The 21,695-nt window shown below is 41.6% G+C and overlaps 2 protein-coding genes across 3 annotated transcripts; one reads left to right on the top strand and one right to left on the bottom strand.

Annotated features, from left to right (window-relative positions):
- Nucleotides 1–812: 812 nt before the first annotated feature.
- LIAS (lipoic acid synthetase) lies at nt 813–11,022 on the bottom strand. The gene is made up of 11 exons (XM_081020131.1): nt 10,883–11,022; nt 9,230–9,402; nt 8,989–9,082; nt 7,846–7,926; nt 6,773–6,929; nt 6,080–6,137; nt 5,836–5,964; nt 4,543–4,688; nt 3,279–3,349; nt 2,915–3,026; nt 813–1,106 (listed from the first exon to the last, which is right to left on the bottom strand). The coding sequence occupies exons 1-11, from the start codon at nt 10,946–10,948 to the stop codon at nt 1,054–1,056; spliced, it is 1,140 nt and encodes a 379-aa protein (XP_080876257.1). The 5' UTR covers nt 10,949–11,022; the 3' UTR covers nt 813–1,053.
- A 54-nt stretch (nt 11,023–11,076) lies between these two features.
- On the top strand, nt 11,077–19,031 carry RPL9 (ribosomal protein L9). Of its 2 annotated transcripts, none has more exons than XM_081020204.1 (8): nt 11,077–11,163; nt 12,618–12,670; nt 12,807–12,922; nt 15,459–15,554; nt 15,773–15,905; nt 17,385–17,465; nt 17,893–18,013; nt 18,910–19,031. In XM_081020204.1, exons 2-7 carry the CDS (start codon nt 12,625–12,627, stop codon nt 17,997–17,999), a joined length of 579 nt encoding a protein of 192 aa, XP_080876330.1. In that variant the 5' UTR covers nt 11,077–11,163; nt 12,618–12,624; the 3' UTR covers nt 18,000–18,013; nt 18,910–19,031. The 2 variants fall into 2 exon arrangements, with proteins under 2 accessions (XP_080876330.1, XP_080876331.1); XM_081020205.1 differs by having other exon boundaries at nt 11,138–11,194.
- The last annotated feature ends 2,664 nt before the right edge of the window (nt 19,032–21,695 follow it).

Raw genomic sequence — 21,695 nt, 5'->3', positions numbered from 1 at the left:
TTCCTCCCAGCCCTAAAAAGTATTGATGAGGATGCTAAATATTATCAATGCGGCATAACCTTCAAATGACACTATGCTGTTGCAAATCTTTTGAAGGGTTTCTGCAGTCCCACCCCACAATGAACAGGCCTTCACTACACCTTCTTATAACGGTACAGTTGTTTCATTAAAAAAGTAAAAATCCATCATTCCAACCCTAAATTAATACACAGAAATTTCAGGGATTCGTACTGCGAAATGGAAGATTTAAGTGTGAAGTATAGAAATATGCCACATTTTTTAAAAAAAATACTTGATGGGGTTAGAAAAGAGGCCCTCTCCCCTTGGAATTGATAAAACACCTCCTTAGATCAATAGCAATTCTTGGGTTTTAGCCCCAGCTGTGCAGTGCTTAATTTCTAACAGTTTATGTTTGGACAAAATACTAAGATCAAATTTTCCTCCTCCGTAAGGGATAATTTCAATTTCCATAAAGATCTATTCCCTTTTCTTGAAATTGATTAAATATACCTTATGTCAGTCTCAACTAATTAGAGAAACCAAGCCAAATTTTCTGAGTTTTCTTTTGTACATCCAGTGAAGGTCCTTCGCCTTTGCACTCGGCGTCTCATACAATTTGTGTGTGCGCAGAGTGATGGGGACATCATAAAGAAACACTCGTGTATGCAAGCAGCATTTGAATAGTTCCATTTAAAATGAGTTTGCTCTTTGAGCAAGAGTGCAGTTATTCCTTCATATGTTAGAAAGCAGAGGTTTGCTAAGGTAGATCTGTACCACTTACTTAGAAAGAAAACCAACAAATCCCTTAGAACTTAATTTTGAATGTATATGTATAGGATTGCACTGTAAGCCATATAATACATATTAACATTTTTTAAACTACAGTAGAAGATAGCAGTTCAGAAACAACCTGAATCATTCATGGCTAAGTTTAAATGCTTGCAGGGGCAACGGCAATAAACAAAAGCATCTTGAATGTTCTTCCTTTATTTGTGATGCTGCCATCTGGAATCCATTAGAGTTGCAGAGTTCTCCCCATGAACTTTTTACATTTCAGATGTCTTTCTTCTTCCTCTTCTGTACCAAATTCTTCAAGAAAAATTCACCTGCACAGACAAAAAGAAAACATGCATCTATTTTAACAGAGTAGCAAGCATCTTGTGACAGTATTCTTTAGCCTGTGTTGTAGGAAAGAAATGAGCAGTAGCATCTACAGAAGGCAGCTGAAAAGAATCCTTGCTGCCTATTACTCTCTTAGCGCTGCAGGAATTAACCCTGTGTCAAACGGGGCAAGTCACATAAGCAAACTATTTCCCCCAGCATAAATCATCTCGGTTCTTAAAAGGTTTTAAATGAGAAAGACTTGGAATGTTAGGCAGCAGGGAAAAAAACGAGGCTTTCTAAACCTTCTGATGATATTTAATCAAAGGTAAGTCATACCAATGTCAATGTAATAGGATTGCTGCATTTAATGAATATATCCTCTTGGCAAAGGAGCCGCTTTTGGATCGGGAAAGAGCAATCCTGGAAAACTTGCAAATGGTGGTTTCCCTGAAATTTTAACACTGAACAAGCAAATGTAGGGAAATGCTAGCATCGTGGCAACTGTGCTGTTGATGGGAGGGAGGTATTCAGTTGCTGTGCTACCCAAAGACCGCTAGACTATTTTGGATGGCTGTAAAAAGTATAAGGAATAGCACAATCCTTGTGTGGGTTATAGTTGTCAGGCATGGCTTCTCGGCATTTGTCACTGGCAGATTTCGCACTGAACATTATATGTAACTGAAGAGATAGATAAATCTCAGGAGCAGCACAAGATCTATGAGCTGCACATTATCGGGTGCTTCTGTAAATCATGGTACAGCCAAAAAGCAAATGATAAAAAAATCAGACCTTGAACTGACACTTCTGTAAATCATAGATGAGCCAGGAAGCAAATAATTTTTTTAAATTCTGGCCTTTAGCCATTTTTGGTTTTTGCCATGCTTTCTGCAGCAAGTATGTTTGTTTAATTCACACCAGCAGACATACTCCCATGTTGAATGCAGTATGTACCACTTTAAAATAAAACTAAATTAGATCACTGTAGTTCACACTGCATATGAACTACTTGCTCTACTGCTTTTGCCACCTAAAAGATTACAACTATGAAGATCTGTATTTCAAACTTCGTAAGTAATATTTCCCATCTAAGTTGTATAACACACTAAGGCTATAATCAGTGTCAGAAGCAAGTCCCATTGAATACAGGTATTAGTTTAAAGGGAACTGTACTTAAGAGTTTGCATGTCACAACAAAAGCTGCAAGTTACTCACCAATGTATATCTGAATTTTAGCTACGGCCACAATCTATTGTATCTTGCCTCTATCCTATTGCCATTTCTCCACTGGCATGAAGGAACATGGTACAAAATGAAGAAAGTGGTGGACTGCACCCCAGGCAACTCGCAACACATGAAACAAAATGCCTAGGCAGATTATCTGACTATCATGGAACAAATAACATTTTCTATAAATCATGCCTGTCCAGCTACTCTTCAAAAGTAACGTGATGGGCCATATTCAGTTGCACTAATGTTAAGCATTAGTGCTAGTGCAAATGGATTCCACCCCAGTGCTCCACATACAATTCTATTCCATCCCCAAATCTGTTCCAGAGGGTTGGCAGAACCCCGGAAAAGATTTAAGGGACGAGGAGAGGGAGACCTAGAGGGAGAGAATGTTCTGTTGTGCAAGGAGAAATCCTTGTGGTGCACTCAGAGAACATTTTGCTTAGTGTTACACTGAGTAAAACCCAATGCCTGTACATATAAAGCTAAAGGTGTATTGCACTTGCCGATAAGGGAGCAAGTTTGAACTGAAGTTTGCAGAAATTTATATAGTTCAGCTCATGTAGCAAACTATGTATCTCACCTGCTTTGTAGGAGGAACGCACAAGAGGCCCACTCGCAGTGTAATGAAACCCAAGATCATTTCCTACGTTTTCCCAATGTTTAAATTTCTCAGGAGTAATATATTCTTCGACCTGGATAGAAGAATACATTTTCATCATGATCCAGTCATTTTCAAAATGCATATATCCCTAACCTTAACAAGCACAGACTACAACATCCACAACTAAATTGTACACGGATCTGTGTTCCAAGAGAAACTGAGGCTGGCATAATTGCCTCACCTTAAGATTCCCATCCCAGAAGGCATATCCCAAGTCACTTTCAGCCTTCAATCCAGAAAATGTGATATATTTTCAAACAATAAACTTCCAGTACAATTTTACCTTTAAATGGCGCTTTGTGGGTTGCATGTATTGTCCCAAGGTCAAACAGTCTACGTCAGCCTCACGTAATACTATAAAAATTAAACATATATCTAGTGAATGACAGAAATATAGCATTGTTTATTCTTCCAAACCTCAGTGGTGCCTGGTTTTAAGCAGCACATTTAAGAGAGCAGATAAAGTATGTTTGTTGAAACTGCCAGGTTTCCTAAATGAGGAAGAAAAAAACCATATCAAAAGTTAAGAAAGAGACCCAAAATGAAAACTCTTTTCAATCTCCAATCAGCTTGCCCCATATCTGAACTCAATATGCAGGAATGAGTTTGCTTTAAGGAGTGAGCCTCAGAAATTGTGCATGGACAGGTTAGCATATGGCTATTGGAATAACATGCTCCAAAACTCAGCTATGGTCCCTACGCAGCTTACAGTCATGGGAAAAAGAAAGTGCACCCTCTTTGTTGCAATGGCCCAGTCAAAATCCAGTCCTCAATCCGATTGAAATGCTACGCGGGACCTTAAGAGAGCTGTTTATAAACAAATGCCAGCAAACCTCAATGAACTGAAGCAACATTGTAAAGAAGAGGGGACCAAAATTCCTCCACAACAATGAGAGAGGTGGATAAAGTCCTACAGAAAACAATTACTTCATGTTATTGAATCATAAGGTGTATTTAGTTTTTCACACATGACTTTTCCATTTTTGTTTTATTTCTATGTAATATGTCATGTGTTCTTCATCTGAGGTTGTATTTACCTAATTTTAAGACCTACTAAGGAACAGGTGAAGGGACGCGGGTGGCTCTGTGGGTTAAACCACAGAGCCTAGGACTTGCCGATCAGAAGGTCGGCGGTTCGAATCCCCGCGATGGGGTGAGCTCCTGTTGCTTGGTCCCTGCTCCTGCCAACCTAGCAGTTCGAAAGCACATCAAAGTGCAAGTAGATAAATAGGTACCGCTCTGGCTGAAAGGTAAACGGCGTTTCTGTGCGCTGCTCTGGTTCGCCAGAAGCAGCTTAGTCATGCTGGCCACATGACCTGGAAGCTGTACGCCGGCTCCCTTGGCTAATAAAGCGAGATGAGCGCCACAACCCCAAAGTCAGCCACGACTGGACCTAATGGTCAGGGGTCCCTTTACCTTTACCTTTAAGTAACAGGTGATTGTTATTATGTCTTCGTATGTAAAACTACAGAATTCAAAGAGGGTGCACTTTCTTTTTCCTTGAATCTGTGAATCATGGCCTCTATCCACACAAAATCCTGACTTACATTTCAATGTGTTGTATATTTGTTCATCTGTTTCACCAAGACCAAGCATGATGGATGTTTTGGAAATTACATCAGGCTGAACTTTCTTAGCATGCTTCAAAACACTGAGGGACTGGTCGAAGTTAGCTCGAGGATCCCGAACTTTTCTTTAAGAAAATAAATAATAAAGAATAATTTAGCATAACAAGAATGGATCTTGTCACACCTCTGGAAAAACCTTCTGCAGAACCCACTGGATCAGATGAGTCAAACTAAGTAAGAATACACAGATCAAGAATACCTTCTCAAACATTGAACTGAAAACTCGTTCAGAGTAACTGGATTGAAAGGGTAACAGGAATTTGCCAATGCCCATCACAACAACAACAAAAACTAACCTTATCAAGGAATGAAAGATGGTCAGATACTGTATTGTCATAGTTCCAGAATCTACCTTTCATAACTGCTTCCAAAGGTTTTGTGTGTGTGTGTGTGTGTGTACACACATTTTTTCTTCTGTCTTTATAACATTACCTTCAATGTGTATCAGGCTGAACGACATCACCCTCGCTCCGAGAAAAATATTCAAAAGAACGACAGAGAGAACAACACTCTCTATGATGGGTGATATCCCCATTTAATCGAAATGGGGCAACTATTGCAAGTTATTTTTTTCACCTGCATAAGCAGACAGATGTCTTGGTATGAATGACTAGTACATGTGATCGGATTTATGACAAGCCTATGAACAGCAAAACAGGAATCTAGGAGACAATTCTCAAGCAACTTAACTATTTGGCTTTTACAAAAGGCATTCATTGTGCTGGCGGTCCTAAAAGTAACTTCCAGGGATCAATCCTTGATGGAATATGTAAAACACGGAATGTCAGTTTGGGGTGAAGCACCCCGCGGTTAATCACTACCACTGCAGTTTGCTTTCATTTGACGGCAAAGAATACATTTATTATGACCAGTAAATAGCTAGAGTATAGAGAGGCTCATTCTGATAAAATCTGAGAACTGTGGTTATAGAAAGCAAAAAGAGGTTCTTAAACATATCTAAACAACAAAGTACAGCTGCAGTGACACTAAGAATGCAGAATAAGTCTTCTGGGCATGCACCATTCTGTGGGACCCCACTGTGAACAGAACATAAAAGCAGATTCACTACTTAGTCTTCAACAAGCAGAAAATGGCTTAGCACTAATGCAGGCAGACTGCCAGTCCCTCCTTCATGGAACTATCTCTTAAATTGAAATAGTCTGCTCTCACAAACCTTATTTTACTCTATCAGTATATATCACCTTTCATCACCTCTGCAATTCTGGAACTGTTTCCACATTGTGAGCATAGACATCGAGCCCTGACAGAGCAACCGTCTCCACAGCTTTCAGGTCCCCTCTGAAATCAGGAGTTAAACATTCCACGAGAATTTTGGGATTCCTGAGAAACGGGGGTTGGAAAAAAACAAAACAAAAGTGCAGCGTGGTCAGTTGAAAGCTGCATTAACCTTGCCCCAAAAGCAATCCATTTAATTTTTCTAATATTCACTCCTTACCTTTCTTTTAAGTGCGATACGGTCTTTGCAAAGTGCGCTGCTCCCCCATCTGAAACATCTAATAATAGAACACGGCAGTTATTTTACAGGAAGAACAAATACCTACTTTTACATAGCTATAGTGGTGTCGAGGATGCATTTGTGTAAATTTAATGCCTGCAAATATTAACTATTGAAATAGAGAACAACAATCTGCACAGCTTACAAATACCTTAGATGAGATTTCTGCATACAGCATAACTGTATTTGCTTTTGGGGAGGAGTCTTTTTTTGTAAATACTTTTTATTTGACCTTAAGAAGATATAAACATATAACAAAAGCAATTAAAAACCCATATAAAGAGATTACTCTGAATCTCATTACACCCCCCATCCCCTCCATGGGTCCTAATGACAGTGTTTACAACTGCATATCAATTTGTTATCCACATTTTTTATCCATCTAAATTGTCCATATTTTTTGTTACTTTACAAGTGTGGTTAAAATCCTGCTAATGTTTTCATCTGCTTACAATGGTCTCCTAAATATATTATACATTTTCCCCATTCTTTTTTGAAGTCCTCTTGGTTTCTGAGCTTCCCAGTTAATTTTGCCATTTTAGCATAGTCCATCAACTTGGTTTGCCATTCTTCCTTGGTTGGAATCAGCATAACTGTATTTTCAAAAGGACTCAAAATTAGAAAGTTACTTACCATCTCTGTCCACAGAGGTCAATACAACATAATCCAGCCCCCATTCAGCAATTGCTTTCGCTGTGTTATATGGCTCTTCGGGATCTAATGGAGGGGGACTTCTTGCTGTCTTCACTGAGCAAAAGAGACAGCCTCTTGTACAAGTGTCCCCCATCAGCTGAAACAGGAAACAATTGGTTAAAAAATAATAATTCAAGAACCTTCTATAACGAATATTAAAAGAATCTCAACAGCTAAGCCAGCAGATGAGAAATTATTATATAGTCCATAGTTTTTACATGCATAATTCTGTCCCCCTCCCCCCAACAAACAACGATGGTACATAAAGGTTTTCTTGTAACTGCAAGCCAGCCTCTGGTTTGTTTCCTCCTCAACGGAGGAGAAAGGGGAGGAGTAACTCATTGTTTTAGCTATGGTTTAGTATTATCTGCTCTCTGAGCACAGACGAAAACAGCAGGAAATTCCCCCTGTTTTCATATTAATAGCTTGACACCAATAAGGGCAGGCAGGGAGAGGAAATAAAATCACCTGCATTTTTAAGAATTCTCATCTTGTCCCCTAGATGGGCAACACTGAATGACATTCAGTGTGAAATGTTCCTTGCAGCCAGTTCTTATATTAAGACAGCAGAAGGGTTGCAGCAGTCAAATAATTGCACAGAGTTCCAGTAACTGATTTAAATAGAAAGATCATGTCATAGGTAAACTGGTTACTCCCCATGTCAGCACCACACCACCCTGGGACCACATATTATGGGGTGCAGCCATGCTATATGCACCTCTCCGTGTGGTCTGCTTGCTGGAATACCATGAAATGAGACTCTGTTGGAGCAACCCAGTCAGATGAGTGGCATAGAAATAAAATCATCATCATCATCATTTTCAAGATAATGTACAAGGCACCCTTAGAGCCCTGGTTGCACGACTGCTTTCTAGAATGACAAAAGCAAAGTCCCTCTTATTCCATTCCCTTTATTCTCTGCTATAACCTCTGAATAATACACAAAACAAATAAGGGACAATTTGGATGTACTGTTCCAAAATAAGACCATCAATTGCCAGTGGTCAGCTTACCATTATAGTCGCTGTAGCAGTAGCATATTTGCCGCCTCCCCAGCACTCTCCGATGTTTGGACAACGCGCTTCCTCACACACCTACAGGCAAGGAAAGAGTTATTAACACTGTAAGAAGGGCATAAATTGCATTGGCTACAAGGAGTCTCACCACTGTATAGCTAATGATGAGGTAAATACAGTGGTACCTCGGGTGACATACACTTCAGGTTACAAACTCCGCTAACCCAGAAATAGTACCTCTAGTTAAGAACTTTGCTTCAGGATGAGAACAGAAATCGTGCGGCGGCTGCGGGAGGCCCCATTAGCTAAAGTGGTGCTTCAGGTTAAGAACAGTTTCAGGTTAAGAACGGACCTCCAGAACCAATTAAGTACGTAACCAGAGGTACCACTGTACTACTGTTATAATGAAAATTATTTCACATGGCAGTACCCAACGAGGGTGTTTTTTTCAGTCCATCTGGCATGCATGTTGGTACTGTTGGGATACTGCCAGGGAGACAAAGTCCATCATGACCCCACGTCGCCTCCGGACGTCCATCGATCTCCCGTAGATACAGTATCAGCAATTAGCGACACGAGCTCCAGAAATAGCCTGCCACATTCCAGAACTGATGCACGCTCTATCAGCAGATAATGCACAGCGAAAGATGCACGCAGGAGAGCATATTTACAAGTTTATTCAGCGTTGGTCAGAACAAAGAAAACATGACTGCCAGCTTCAGTGTCTCAGACACAGAGAGAGAAACGAAAGCATAGACACAACAGAAACATCCTGTGAACAGGAAATACGCAGGCTGTGACACAAACATCCTGCTCCCTTTTAAGGTGGAACGGAAATATCCTAACAGGTACAACCCTGGTCTGCTCTCAAACTGTTCAGGGAGGGTTTCCACGACAAAGAAAACAATGTGATACCATAATGACTACTCCAGTGCAAGCTGCTATTGTAAGTGAGTGAGGCCTCATCACTGGAAACAAAAGTCTTCTAAACACAACAGATGGGCTCTAAACCTATGGAAGCAAGTCCACTGCAAAGGAATTTACTTTTAAGTAAGTGTGCCTATGATGGGAACTTTAATTGCAAAAACAACACTGAACAACACAGTAAATCATCTGCTACAATACAGGCACTAGAATTACCGTGTGGAGATTTAAATTTCTCAGCGAATTCTTCAATTTGTTATAATTTTTTCCAATTGGAATCTCTGTTTTCAGCCATGGAGGAAGTCGCAGCCTAAAAAATACAAAAGCAATGCTTATTTTGCTTTAACAGGTAATGTTTGTAAGTCTGAGAAATTAACTGACTTTCCACACAGCTGACCTATTTTGTAAACACATCGTTCTACTCATTCTAATGAGGTAATTAAGTTGTTTTAAATACCTTTCTCCTTTCTGACGCTTTAATTCGCCTTTATAGTCTGCCCACTTTGTTTTGTCTGAAAGTTCTCCAGACATAAAGTCTTGCAAATCAGGTCCATTTTGCAAAAGTCCCTTCTGCTCCTCTGGCAATGAGCTTGATGCTCTCCACTGTTTGTGCCGATTGCTTTCACAGGTCTAGGAAAAAGTATTTGCACTTTTATTTCCAAATAACACATTTCCAAATAATTTATTTATTTTTTAAATCAAAAGTTACAACACAGCTTTGTCCCCTGCTATATTTGTGCACTTATTTCCAACTAATGAGGTATAAAAGCTTTATCCAGAAGCTGGAATTTGTAGATCATGGGTTGGAAGGGACCACACGGGTCATCTAGTCCAACCCACTCACTGTGAAAAGTGAGATTACAGGGAACCTGGAAGAGGGCCTTCTTGGTGGTGGCGTCCGCCTTGTGCAACGCCCTCTCACCAGATGTCAAGGAAATGAACAACTATCTGACTTTTAGAAGACATCTGTAGGGAGCCCTGTTTAAGGAAGTTTTTTTTAAAAAAAAATAATAATTATTGGTTTTTCCATGTATAGATCCTCTAACAATATTCTCTAACAATTTTCCATATTCCCCCCCTCACCTGGACTTCCCTCATATTCCCATTTTGTTTTATTTCCATATTACTCACCCTCCGTGTTGTTTCCCAAAATTTTCCCAATACATATAGTCTTACTTTTTGTTATATACAATTGTTTTTGTTTATTCAAACCCTGCCAGTGAGTCCAATTCTTTATGATGTCTCTTCATATATGTTGTAAACGATTCCCATTCTCTTTTAAAATCTTTGTTATCCTTTTCATGTAATTTATCTGTTAATTTTGCCAGTTCTGCATATTCCATAAGTTTCCCTTGCCATTGTTCTTTTGTTGGTATTTCGCTGAAGGCAGCCCTGTTTAGGGAAGCTTTCAGTTAGGTCATTGTATTTTAGTGTTTTGTTGGAAGCCGCCCAGAGTGGCTGGGGAAACCCAGCCAGATGGGCGGGGTAGAAATAATAAATTATTATTGTTATTATTATTATTATTATTATTGTTGTTGTTGTTGTTATTTCTTCTGTCTTCCAAGCTTGTGCTAATATAATTCTTGCCGCTGTTGTTGCATACATAATTTCCAATTTTCTTTTTTTAAATCTTGATCTAGAATTCCTAGGAGGAATGCTTCTGGTTTCTTGGGAAGCTTTTAATGTTTGATGTTTTATCGTGTTTTTAGTGTTTTGTTGGGAACCGCCCAGCGTGGCTGCGGAAACCTAGCCAGATGAGCGGCGTATAAATGTATTATTATTATTATTATTTATTATTATTTATTATTAAGACCAGGGTTCGAATCCCCACTCGGCGGTGAAGCTCGCTGGGGGCGACCTTGCGGGACAATGACTAATCTCTCCTTCGCCTAGCCTACCTCGCAGGCTTGTTGTGCGAGGAGGAGATGGGGGCGAGGAGGAGAACCACGCAAACCGCCTTCCGCTCCTGGGGGGGGTGTTAAAAGTGGCCTATAAATGCCATTAGCAAGTAAATAAATGATAATATTGGGGGCAGGGATTCTCCCAGAGGGAAGGTGCCAGGGAAAAGGGCTCCACACAGGCCTATCCCTCCCCCCCCCCACATGCTCACCAGCCTCCCCAGTGACGTCAGCCTCCTCAGGTTCTCCCGGGGGAAGCCTAGGTGGAGCAGAGCCATTTCGTCTCGACCCCGACTCCTTCCTCAGGCTCGATGTACTCGGGGCTCGCCCACCTTCCCCTTCCCTCTTGCCGTTTTGCCTCGGAGACGATTGCTCTCGCCTCCCTGCGCTTTGACGCCCCACCCCACGGAACGCGCTGGCGTCACGCCGCACGGGGTTCAAGACCGTGGTGACGTACGACGCTCTTCCTTTCCTCCTCTCCGCGAACAAGGAGGTGAGGCCCGGCTTTCTTTTTTCCTTGCGAGGTCAGGGGCGGTATCCGGTTCCATCCGGGGCGCCGCGGCTGCCTCTTGTCCCGAGCGCCCCGCGGAGGCCGCGGGCAGGGCTCGGAGAGTGAAACGGGCATCGCTCCGAGGTTGGGTTCGGCGGGGGCTCCTGAGAAGGAGGCCAAGAAGCAGCCGCCCCCTTCCCCTCAACGGCTTTGCTCTCTCGCGCGCCCCGGCTTCGTGTGCGCCTGCGTAAACTGATGCCGGGTGGGGGGGGGGTCTCGTTTCTACGGCGCGCCCCTAAGAAGGCTGCTTTCGTGGCAGAGATTATTTCAGCGCAAAACTGCACGGCTGCTTTCTCAAGCTTGCTTTTCATGTTGGATTACAACTCCCATCACGCTTCTCCACTGGCTTTGCTGGCTGGGAATTATGGGAGTTGTAGTTCAACGAGGTCTAGGGACCCAAGGCCAAGAAAGGCTGCAGGATCTCTGCTTCAGCAGCATTACTTTAAGGTTTCCCAGAGCTGAAAGTGCCGGTTTTGCTTCCTGCCTTCTGCAATAATATATAGTGGGCTTTTTGGGTTTTTTTTGTCATGCCAGAGAGTTCTCGCTAGGCCTAGGCAAAGTTAAAGCCAGGTGGCTGTCTAGATGTTGCTGCAGTTCTCATTATTATCTCTTGCCATTGGACATGCTAGTAACATCTGGAGTGCCACAGGTTAGCCACCCCTGGTATAAGCACTAGGTGAAGAGGAGCATGCTTTTTATGTGGCCTTTGAGATTGGTAATAGGAGTGGGAAGTGATGGTGGCAGGGGAAAGTATTGGTTAAAGCAGAGCTTTCCAAACACTGTCTCGACAAATTAGTGTGTTAGCTGCAGTGTGTTGGTGTGTCGCATGAACGCTCCCTGCACCACTCCTGGGGATGGAAAGGGTTTAGCTTAACCTCCAGTTTGCTAGTAAAACTGAATTACGTTGTCACGAAATGATGCATGTCTAAAAAGTGTGTCACCAAAGTGAAAAGTTTGGAAAGCTCTGGGTTAAAGGTTAGAAACCTTTTACGGGGCCAATGCAATTGATCATAACAGTTTTAGTAATATTCGTCTTAAGCATCTAAATCAGGCATGTCCAAAGTGACCTATAAATGCCATAAGCAAGTAAATAAATGATAATTTTTGGGGCACCTGTGGCAGTTTATTTCCTGGGGTAAAATCCTAAAAGAACCTAAACAACTTCAATCCTTAAAAAAGCTCAACAATTTCAGGGTAAAAATCCTAAAAAAACTTTGGTTGGCCCTCACTTCATCAAATTTGGCCCTCTGAAAAAAGTTTGGACACCACTGATCTAAATTCTAAATGGATGTTAAAGCCACAACACAAGAGACGGTGCCTTTGTTGCAAAGGGCGTGGTACAGCTGATATCAGTATCATGTTAAACCTGCAGTTTTTCATTTTGCTTTTCCTGTTAGATTTAAAATGAAGACCATTCTCAGCAACCAGACGGTCGACATCCCAGAAAAAGGTATGTGCATCCACTTGGATGTTTTTATTTTTAGCACTACCACACACACACACCCAAAAAATACCCCAAAATCTTTAATGTTCTTATCACTTGCAGTTGCTGTATGTTGTACTAATGTTTAATTATCTCCATCCAGTCGAGGTTCGTTTGAAGGGACGGACAGTTATTGTCAAGGGCCCCAGAGGAACCCTGCGAAGGGACTTCAATCATATCAATGTGGAACTCTCTCTCTTGGGAAAGAAACGCAAGAAGGTGAGCAATTTGTGGATGTTGTGAGCGTTACTGTATATCATGTTTCTGCTGACAACGGAAGCTGTTGGCCCTGTGCAATGTTTTCAGATTCCATGTTAGCTTTGTATTGTCAGTAATGGTTGCTGGATTCTATGGCTATAATTACACGTTTGCTGGTAGATGTGTCAGTTGTGAAGCACTGCACCAATGGGGCAGTTGGCTGTGGAAAAGCAGTAGGTGGGAGGAGGGACTTAATCCTTTCCTTTCCAATTTTTTTCTTTGCAAACTTCACCTCCAAGCTGCTTTTCTTTGCTATACAGCAGATACGGATCTGGGACACTTTCTGCGGAGTGGAGAGTTGCACAGGGAAAGTGGCAGGCAGAAAGGCCTAGTATCTGTTTACTGTTTTTCAGTGCTTTGGAGCAGACCTGTGTTCTGTAAAACATGTAATCTTAACTTTTTGAAAAGTGAAACATGCACTTATTTAAGATGCACATGTACTTGTTTACAGAAGTTTCTAAGCAGTATATTGAGAGAAAAGGTGCTTTGGGGTGTTTTGTCTGATAAATGAACCTCTTGCATATGATGTTTCAAGTGCGAGATTTTCAGAGGACGTTGTTGCATCCTACAGCACAGCCAGTCAGTTTGCAAGAAAAATGAGTCCCCTGTTTTTTGTTTCAGGTGCAAAAATGCATGTGGCTGATTCATGTTAAAATAAACGAGGATGATAGGCAGTGGACTAGATCAAGACATTTGGTGCTATTAGAGCTATTAATTAATAATGGCGTGTAGCAATACTAACACACGCCAGCTGGTTCCCAATCTCTGTGAATTGTTGTGTTTTAATTAAGAATAAATTGGAACCCTGAGCTAGCCTTTCTTCTATTAGCAAATGTCAAATGTCTGTGGTTTATTGTTCACTGAATTTTAGTTTTCAGTGTAATTAACAGGACATGGCTCTTGGCAGTGAATATGGACCATTCACTTTTCAGAACGTTAACATATTTGTGTATTACTCCCATTATATGGGAGGCAAAGTGTACTGACAGTACAGCGGTACCTCGGGTTAAGTACTTAATTCGTTCCGGAGGTCCGTACTTAACCTGAAACTCTTCTTAACCTGAAGCACCACTTTAGCTAATGGGGCCTCCTGCTGCTGCCGCACTGCCGGAGCATGATTTCTGTTCTCAACCTGAAGCAAAGTTCTTAACCTGAAGCACTATTTCTGGGTTAGCGGAGTCTGTAACCTGAAGCGTATGTAACCTGAGGTACCACTGTAGTCCACTTGTACTCCAAATGTAAGTCCTGATACAGCCAAAACAGTAGCTCCATACACAAGAGGGACCTATGGCAGCAACTCCAAGGTTTGCAGTGCAGTTGTGCCTTGGAAGTCGAACGGGATCCATTCCGGAAGTCCATTTGACTTCCAAAACGTTTGGACACCAATCCTGCAGCCAATCGGAAGCCCCATTGGACATTCAGCTTCTAAAAATAGTTCGCAAACTGTAACCGTCACTTCCGGGTTTGTGACGTTCGGAAACAGCTGTTCGAAAACCAAGGTACGACTGTAGTTTTCTATGGGGGGAAAAGCCTCAGAGGCTGGGTACCAATGTGGATTCAGTGGTCAAAGAGGCAGTTACTGTATGTGCTGTAGAGGGAAATGAGGGGCAGGTGGAGCTCATCAACCTAGGAAGGTACCTATCTAGGAGAAGGAATGGCCTGGCGGCTTTCATGAGAATGATTTAAGGAGTGAAAACAGCATGAGGGGCAGCAGTTACGAGTTGCTGGTCTCCACAGCCACAACAAGCACTGTGGTTCTCCATTGGTTTGACTTCAACCCTGTAGGTACACTCCATTGCCTCTTGAGACATACAGATGCCAACAACAACAGTTAGGGGAAAAGGTAGTGGTGGTGGAAATTAAATATTCTAGAAAGACTATATCACGGTTAGTCTAGAATCCTGAACAGGAGCATTCCACACAGCAATATTTTGTATAGCTGACTACACAGTTGAATAAAGACAGTCATTGAGGTATATGACTTGCTGTTCTCTCTAAAAAATTTTAAAGAAACTCTGAACTAGTTCACATAAGATGTGTTCTCCACGTAATTAGTCCTGACCATCCCTGGGTATGCATTCTTACAGATATTATAATGTGTGAACTGAGTAGATACAATTAAATATTAAATACAGCTGCTGTTAAAGTGCTGGGCGTTCCATCAGTTTGTACCCAAGAAGATGAAGGTAATTATATTGATGTCTTGTGTGAACTTGGCCTCAGTTTCTCTAAAGTAGTAGCACTTCCTTTAAAACTGTGTGTGTGTGTTGCTGATACAAGAAACACATGTAGCAATGTTGACTTGGCAGATGAGGATAGCAGTACTACTTGATCATTTGATAAATACCGTATATAGAAATTGGAAATAATCATATTTGCTGGTGTGGAAATTCATTAATCTATTAAAACTTAATTCTTGTAATGTGTACACGGAAAACGTGTTTTATACTTGGAAATGAGCAGCCTGTTTTTATACACTTCGTTGTTTTTTCTGTAGCTGCGTGTTGACAAATGGTGGGGTAACAGAAAGGAGCTGGCAACAGTCCGCACAATTTGCAGTCATGTGCAAAATATGATCAAGGGTGTCACATTGGTAAGTTTCCAGTGGGAATTTGCTATTAAGTGTTGATATAGCCAACTTCATCTTTGCAGCTACACTACAGCCAGATGGGCAGGGTATAAATAATAAATTATTATTATTAACAGCATACTATTTGGAGCATAAAGTGCTTTAAGAGTCAGTTTGGACAAAAAACACTTAATTTTCTCTTTTCCCCCTGCTTGTTTGATTTTAAATGTGTGCGATTCCAGGGCTTTCGTTACAAGATGAGGTCAGTGTACGCTCACTTCCCCATCAATGTGGTTATCCAGGAGAATGGCTCACTTGTGGAAATCCGTAACTTTCTTGGGGAGAAGTACATCCGTCGGGTGCGCATGAGGCCAGGTAAGGAGCTAGTTACTGTGGCGATATCTGTTACCAAGATTGATGTAAGAATTGGGGGGTGGGTAGTCACACCTATGCTTCAAATGAATCCTATAATGTCCAAAAACCTGTATTTTTCCAAGCAAGTTTGTACCATATGATAACTGGAAAAAAGCTTGCAGACTCGGATACTTGTCTTTTGGAGTTCTGCCTTGCTCTGGATTACCTCCATTTTTCAAGTTAAAAGTATTTTGAAAATGCAAAATTAATATGCACTAATCTTTAAAAAATAATTGTGATAATGTGCCCCCATTAAATTTCTGTAACGAGAAAACCTCCAAGCACTGGTTTTATTCCTGCTACAGAAGCACAGATTAATGGGCATGTATTACAATAATTCTGTGTCTTGCATGTCATGTGACTTCAGGAAGAAAGATACAGAAAACGCCTTTTCCCGTGCTACTGATGTAGGAACTTAATGTCCCAGTAGGCTAGTTAAGATGGTATTTTAAGTTTGGGAGTTTTATGATGGAGTATGAAATGATTTTTATTAATTTTTCATTAATAACATTCCAATGGATTCAATACAAAATATTGCCACATCATAATACAAATAATAAAGCCAATTATACATTCCAAATTATATATTTTAGGTGACTTCCCATGTTCTGGCTGACGGGAGAAATTTTTTATTCCTTGTTCCTGTTTCTTCTCTTGTTTATTCCCAATATACCAGTTCCGATCTTAATCCTTTATCTTATTTTAGCAGCCACTGATGTGAGACTTTGAGTCATATTTAACAGATCTGTATGTGTATTAACATGCAAGAGGGATTTTTATCCTATTGTTTTTGTCCTTCCTGTTGTTGTCCACCAATTGCATTGGGCAGAACCCCATCAGCAACGAGTGCCCAATTCCCTCGGGCCTGTTGGTCTTAGTACTGTGCTATGTGTGTACAGGATACAATTTATTCTGGTGGCGCTGTGGTCTAAACCGCTCAGCCTCTTGGGCTTGCCGATCAGAAGATCGGTGGTTCAAATCCGTCCGGGGTGAGTGTCTGTTACTCTGCCCCAGCTCTTGCCATCCTAGCAGTACGAAAGCACACCAGTGCAAGTAGATAAATAGGTACCGCTGCGGAAGCAAGGTAAATGGTGTTTCCATGTGCTCTGGTTTTCCTCACGGTGTTCTGTTGCTTCTGAAGCGGTTTAGTCATGCTGGCCACATGACCCGGAAAGATGTCTGTGGACAAACACAGTCTCCCTTGGCTTGAAAGCAAGATGAGCGCAGCAACCCCATAGTCACCTTTGAGTGGACCTAACCGCCCAGGGGTCCTTTACCTTTTACCTTTTTTTACAGTTTATTATAGTAAGGGATCATGACTAGATAGCTGAGATAAGTATGCAAGTGTATGTGTTCTGTTTTTAAAAAATGGTGGACTTGTATGAGAAGGATAAATTTTTTTGATTGAAGAAATGTGTGCTTTTTAAAACATTTTTAAAGGGGTCAACTGTGCAGTATCGCAAGCCCAGAAGGATGAGCTGATCCTTGAAGGAAATGACATTGAATTGGTATCTAACTCTGGTATGTCAGTTAATTATTGTATTGTGGAAATAATGGTTTTACTTTGATGTGGTCCATAAACATGCAACAACTGCCGTTTAATTCAGCTTGCATTGTCTGTATACTACTAAAACATTGGAAAACTTACTTTAAATAATGTCTAAAGTTAAAAGAGAAGCTTATTTTGTTGGGTGTGTTTAGTTACACTAAACAAGGTTAATTGTTTTGTCTTCCATAGTCTGTTGCTATTGTTTCTCCAGCAACAAATAGGAACAAGTGTTGCTAATGGGACAGGAGAAGTTTGACTTGACAGAGAAACTACCTAGCTTGATTTGAAGTTAGCAGTATTTGTCCTTGTTCTTGTTCAATTGGCTTGTTTGATTAAATTGGGAAAATACGATTGCTTTGTTAAGCCAATCTTGCTTAAATTATCCTCTTTTTGTTACAGCTGCCTTGATTCAGCAGGCCACCACAGTCAAGAATAAAGATATCAGGAAATTTTTGGATGGTATCTACGTCTCTGAGAAGGGAACAGTACAACAGGCAGATGAATAAAGCTCTATAAATAGGTTTGTGTTCTTTTCACATTTCACAGATAGTGTATTCTGTAAAGGACCGAGTTTTACCATATAGACCGGAGGGTGAAATCTTTTATTTGGAAGAAGATTTTTGGTATCCAAAATATCACGAAAGTTTCTATGCAGCAGAAGTCCCTGGTTGAAATCTTGTCTTGACCACACTGGGTTACACTGTAAGACTAGCTTGGAATTTTAAAAGGAGCATATATATTTTCTTTCTTTCCAATGGAAGCCATTTGTATTCAAAGTGCATTCCCAGTTCCTTGAATGCAAATTGCTTTCTCTGCAGAGCAGGGGAAATGCTCCAATCTTAGGAGCAGGTTCCCGTCTGTAGAGACTCACTGCACCAGGCGAATCCAGGTCTCTGCTCCAACTAAGAGGAGCCAGCATAGCAGTTGCTGCACCGTGTGGCTTGTAATGGGAGAAGCACAAAGTCTTCCAGCTTTGGATCATGCTTCCTGATCCAATCCTGAGTAAAACCTAAGTAACTTCGTAGACTTGACTTGTCTTTCTGAACACCAGAAAGAATAATAAATTGTGGTTTTTTAAAATAATAATAATGCTGCGTTTCTTCTGCAAAAGCATTACTCATGGTAGCTTGCAATGTATAAAATTAAATTTTTCATAAAACCAGTGATATGAAACAACTAAACAGGGAGAGCAGGTGTTAGGGGTCTAGTGGTTCAAAATCTTAGGCTGCTTCATATTTGCACGTCACGTGAATTCTTGATGATTAATCTCAACATTCTCCCATTATTGGAACGTGTAGTAACTTTAAACCATACTTCTCATGTTATTTTGGAGGTGCTTGTAAGAGGATTGCAGTTGTAAAAGGTTATTTAAAGCTTCAGTTGTTTTTAATAATCTGATCTGTTTCATTGTTTCAGATCCTAAATTGACAACCAGGGCACAAAGCAGCACTGCGGCGTTCAATTCACATCAGGAGTTGGCTGTATGAACCAAACAGTTTGACATTGTTTGGAGAAAAATTAAACAATATATTTCAATATTTTATGTTTTGTCATTGAGCTTTCGGCCATTCTAACATTTTGGTTTCCGGCATAAGCATTAAATAGCTTATTAATTAAATATATTATATATTACAGTGGTACCTCACGCTAACCCAGAAATAGTACCTTGGGTTAAGAACTTTGCTTCAGGATGAGAACAGAAATCGTGCAGTGGCAGTGCGGCGGCAGCGGGAGGCCCCATTAGCTAAAGTGGTACCTCAGGTTAAGAACAAACTTCCAGAACAAATTACGTTCTTAACCCAAGGTACCACTGCAATCTGGAAAAGTAAACTCTGAAAATGGGGTAAATGGGTGGTATCCCACTCTACTTGGTGGAAGGCATCTGTCATGAGGGAAGGAGGCATTTTTGGCAGTTCATCCCCTGCTGTCCAGCATATCCCCCCCCCCCAACCTCCAGAACAGATTGGGGGCAGATGGCGCAGCTATAGGGGTAAAGAGGAATAAATCATCTCTTCACTAGCAAGCCGCTTCCATCAGCATAGAAAATATTGGATTATCACCCAGCATAAAAACCCAGTACAGTAAGTGGTTATCAGGTTGTGTTTTCTAGTGTTTCTTCATCACATAGTATAATATTTGAGTGTCTCTAACAAACTTTACAGTGAAATGGAACAGTTGTCAATTTGCAACCCATTTCATCTCTGACAACACCCTAGCAGTTTTTACCTTTAGGAGGAGGAGACATTGCCAATAGGCAAACAATGCCATGCGTAACATTAAGATATGGGTTTAATCGGATACTTCCTTGGAGTCAGTCACACTGACCAAATGGACATCCTTCAAGAAGGTACTTCTGTCTTGAAGCAGTAGAGTCGAATACAAAAACCTAAGAATTCCTTTAATGTCCTGGTTACATCAAACGATAACTGCTTGGTTCTTTTTTTTCAGAGATTACCCTCAAACTTGGTTGTGCTGGTTTTTAAACAAGGATGCATAATGGCTGGTTTAATTTTTTTAATGAATTAGTAACCCTCCTGAAGGTTGGGGGGGGGGGTGACCGGAAAACGGCAGCTGAACCGATGTTCGTTTTACTGACATCTCATGAAAATAAGCAACTGCATGTATGAAAGTGGGGGGGGGGGACCTTTTTTGTTGTTGTTGTTTTGTTGCCCATGAATCATTCCCTCTCGGCCAACACCCTGGGAGTCAGGTGCAATAGAGATCCTTTTTCCAGACCTGATCATGGAATCAAAGGTACATTTTTGCTAGTGGTCCACAGCACATAAATAAAGGTAAAGGGACCACTGACCATTAGGTCCAGTCGTGACCGACTCTGGGGTTGCGGCACTTACCTCGCTTTATTGGCCGAGGGAGCTGGCGTACAGCTTCCAGGTCATGTGGCCAGCATGACTAAGCCGCTTCTGGCGAACCAGAGCAGCGCACGGAAACACCATTTACCTTCCCGCCGGAGTGGTACCTATTTATCTACTTGCACTTTGATGCGCTTTCGAACTGCTAGGTGGGCAGGAGCAGGGACTGAGCAACGGGAGCTCATCTCGTCGCGGGGATTCGAACCGCCAACCTTCTGATCGGCAAGTCCTAGGCTCTGGTTTAATCCACAGCGCCACCCAGGTCCCACAGCACACAGGGAAAGTGTGAATAACCTTTCCCTCATCAGCTGCCTGCCAAAACAGCCATGTGCACTTCATTTAGGGTGAGGTTGCGGAGGTACCTGTTAGGGCCTAAATTATATTGGGGGTATTTAACTGTCCATCCCTAGCTGCAATTCCAATTCATATCCACACACCCCCAATAGTTGCAGCAGTGGGAGGTACAGGACAAAGAGGACGTAGAATCATAGAATCATAGAGTTGGAAGAGACCACAAGGGCCATCGAGTCCAACCCCCTGCCAAGCAGGAAACACCATCAGAGCACTCCTGACATATGGTTGTCAAGCCTCTGCTTGAAGACCTCCAAAGAAGGAGACTCCACCACACTCCTTGGCAGCAAATTCCACTGTCGAACAGCTCTTACTGTCAGGAAGTTCTTCCTAATGTTTAGGTGGAATCTTCTTTCTTGTAGTTTGGATCCATTGCTCCGTGTCCGCTTCTCTGGAGCAGCAGAAAACAACCTTTCTCCCTCCTCTATGTGACATCCTTTTATATATTTGAACATGGCTATCATATCACCCCTTAACCTCCTCTTCTCCAGGCTAAACATGCCCAGCTCTCTTAGCCGTTCCTCATAAGGCATCGTGCTGCAGCAGGGGTGGGGAACCTGTGGCCCTCCAGATGTTTCTGGATTTGCATCCATTGTCTCTGATCATTGGCTGTGCTTACTTGGTCTGATGGACGGTTCCCAAACCTCAGCTGCACGTGGATCTGGAGGTCAAATGCAGCCCCAGGGCATTTGATTACTCCGCCCCAGTATTAAATGTTGGCTCTGTCCCACAAGCTGTAAGCCAGGTTCTGCAATATGCACCCACTTAGTAGTATCTATTTAAATACTTTCGAAGAAGCATATTGGCTTTTTTTTTAGGCGCGGGGAACTCAACACATTTCTGCAGCTTGCAAAAATAAGACTTTCATGGGTAACGTGCATATCAAAGAGTGACAGATTCAGAGCAGGACCACTTGTGTGCACTGAAAGTTTTAATATGGATAAAGGTTTGTGTGGTTTACACATCTCATAACTGTAACTA

The sequence above is a fragment of the Podarcis pityusensis genome (genome assembly GCF_964106645.2).
Source record: "Podarcis pityusensis genome assembly, chromosome: 9".
Lineage (NCBI taxonomy): Eukaryota > Metazoa > Chordata > Lepidosauria > Squamata > Lacertidae > Podarcis > Podarcis pityusensis.
This window is presented reverse-complemented; position numbering and strand designations above follow the sequence as displayed.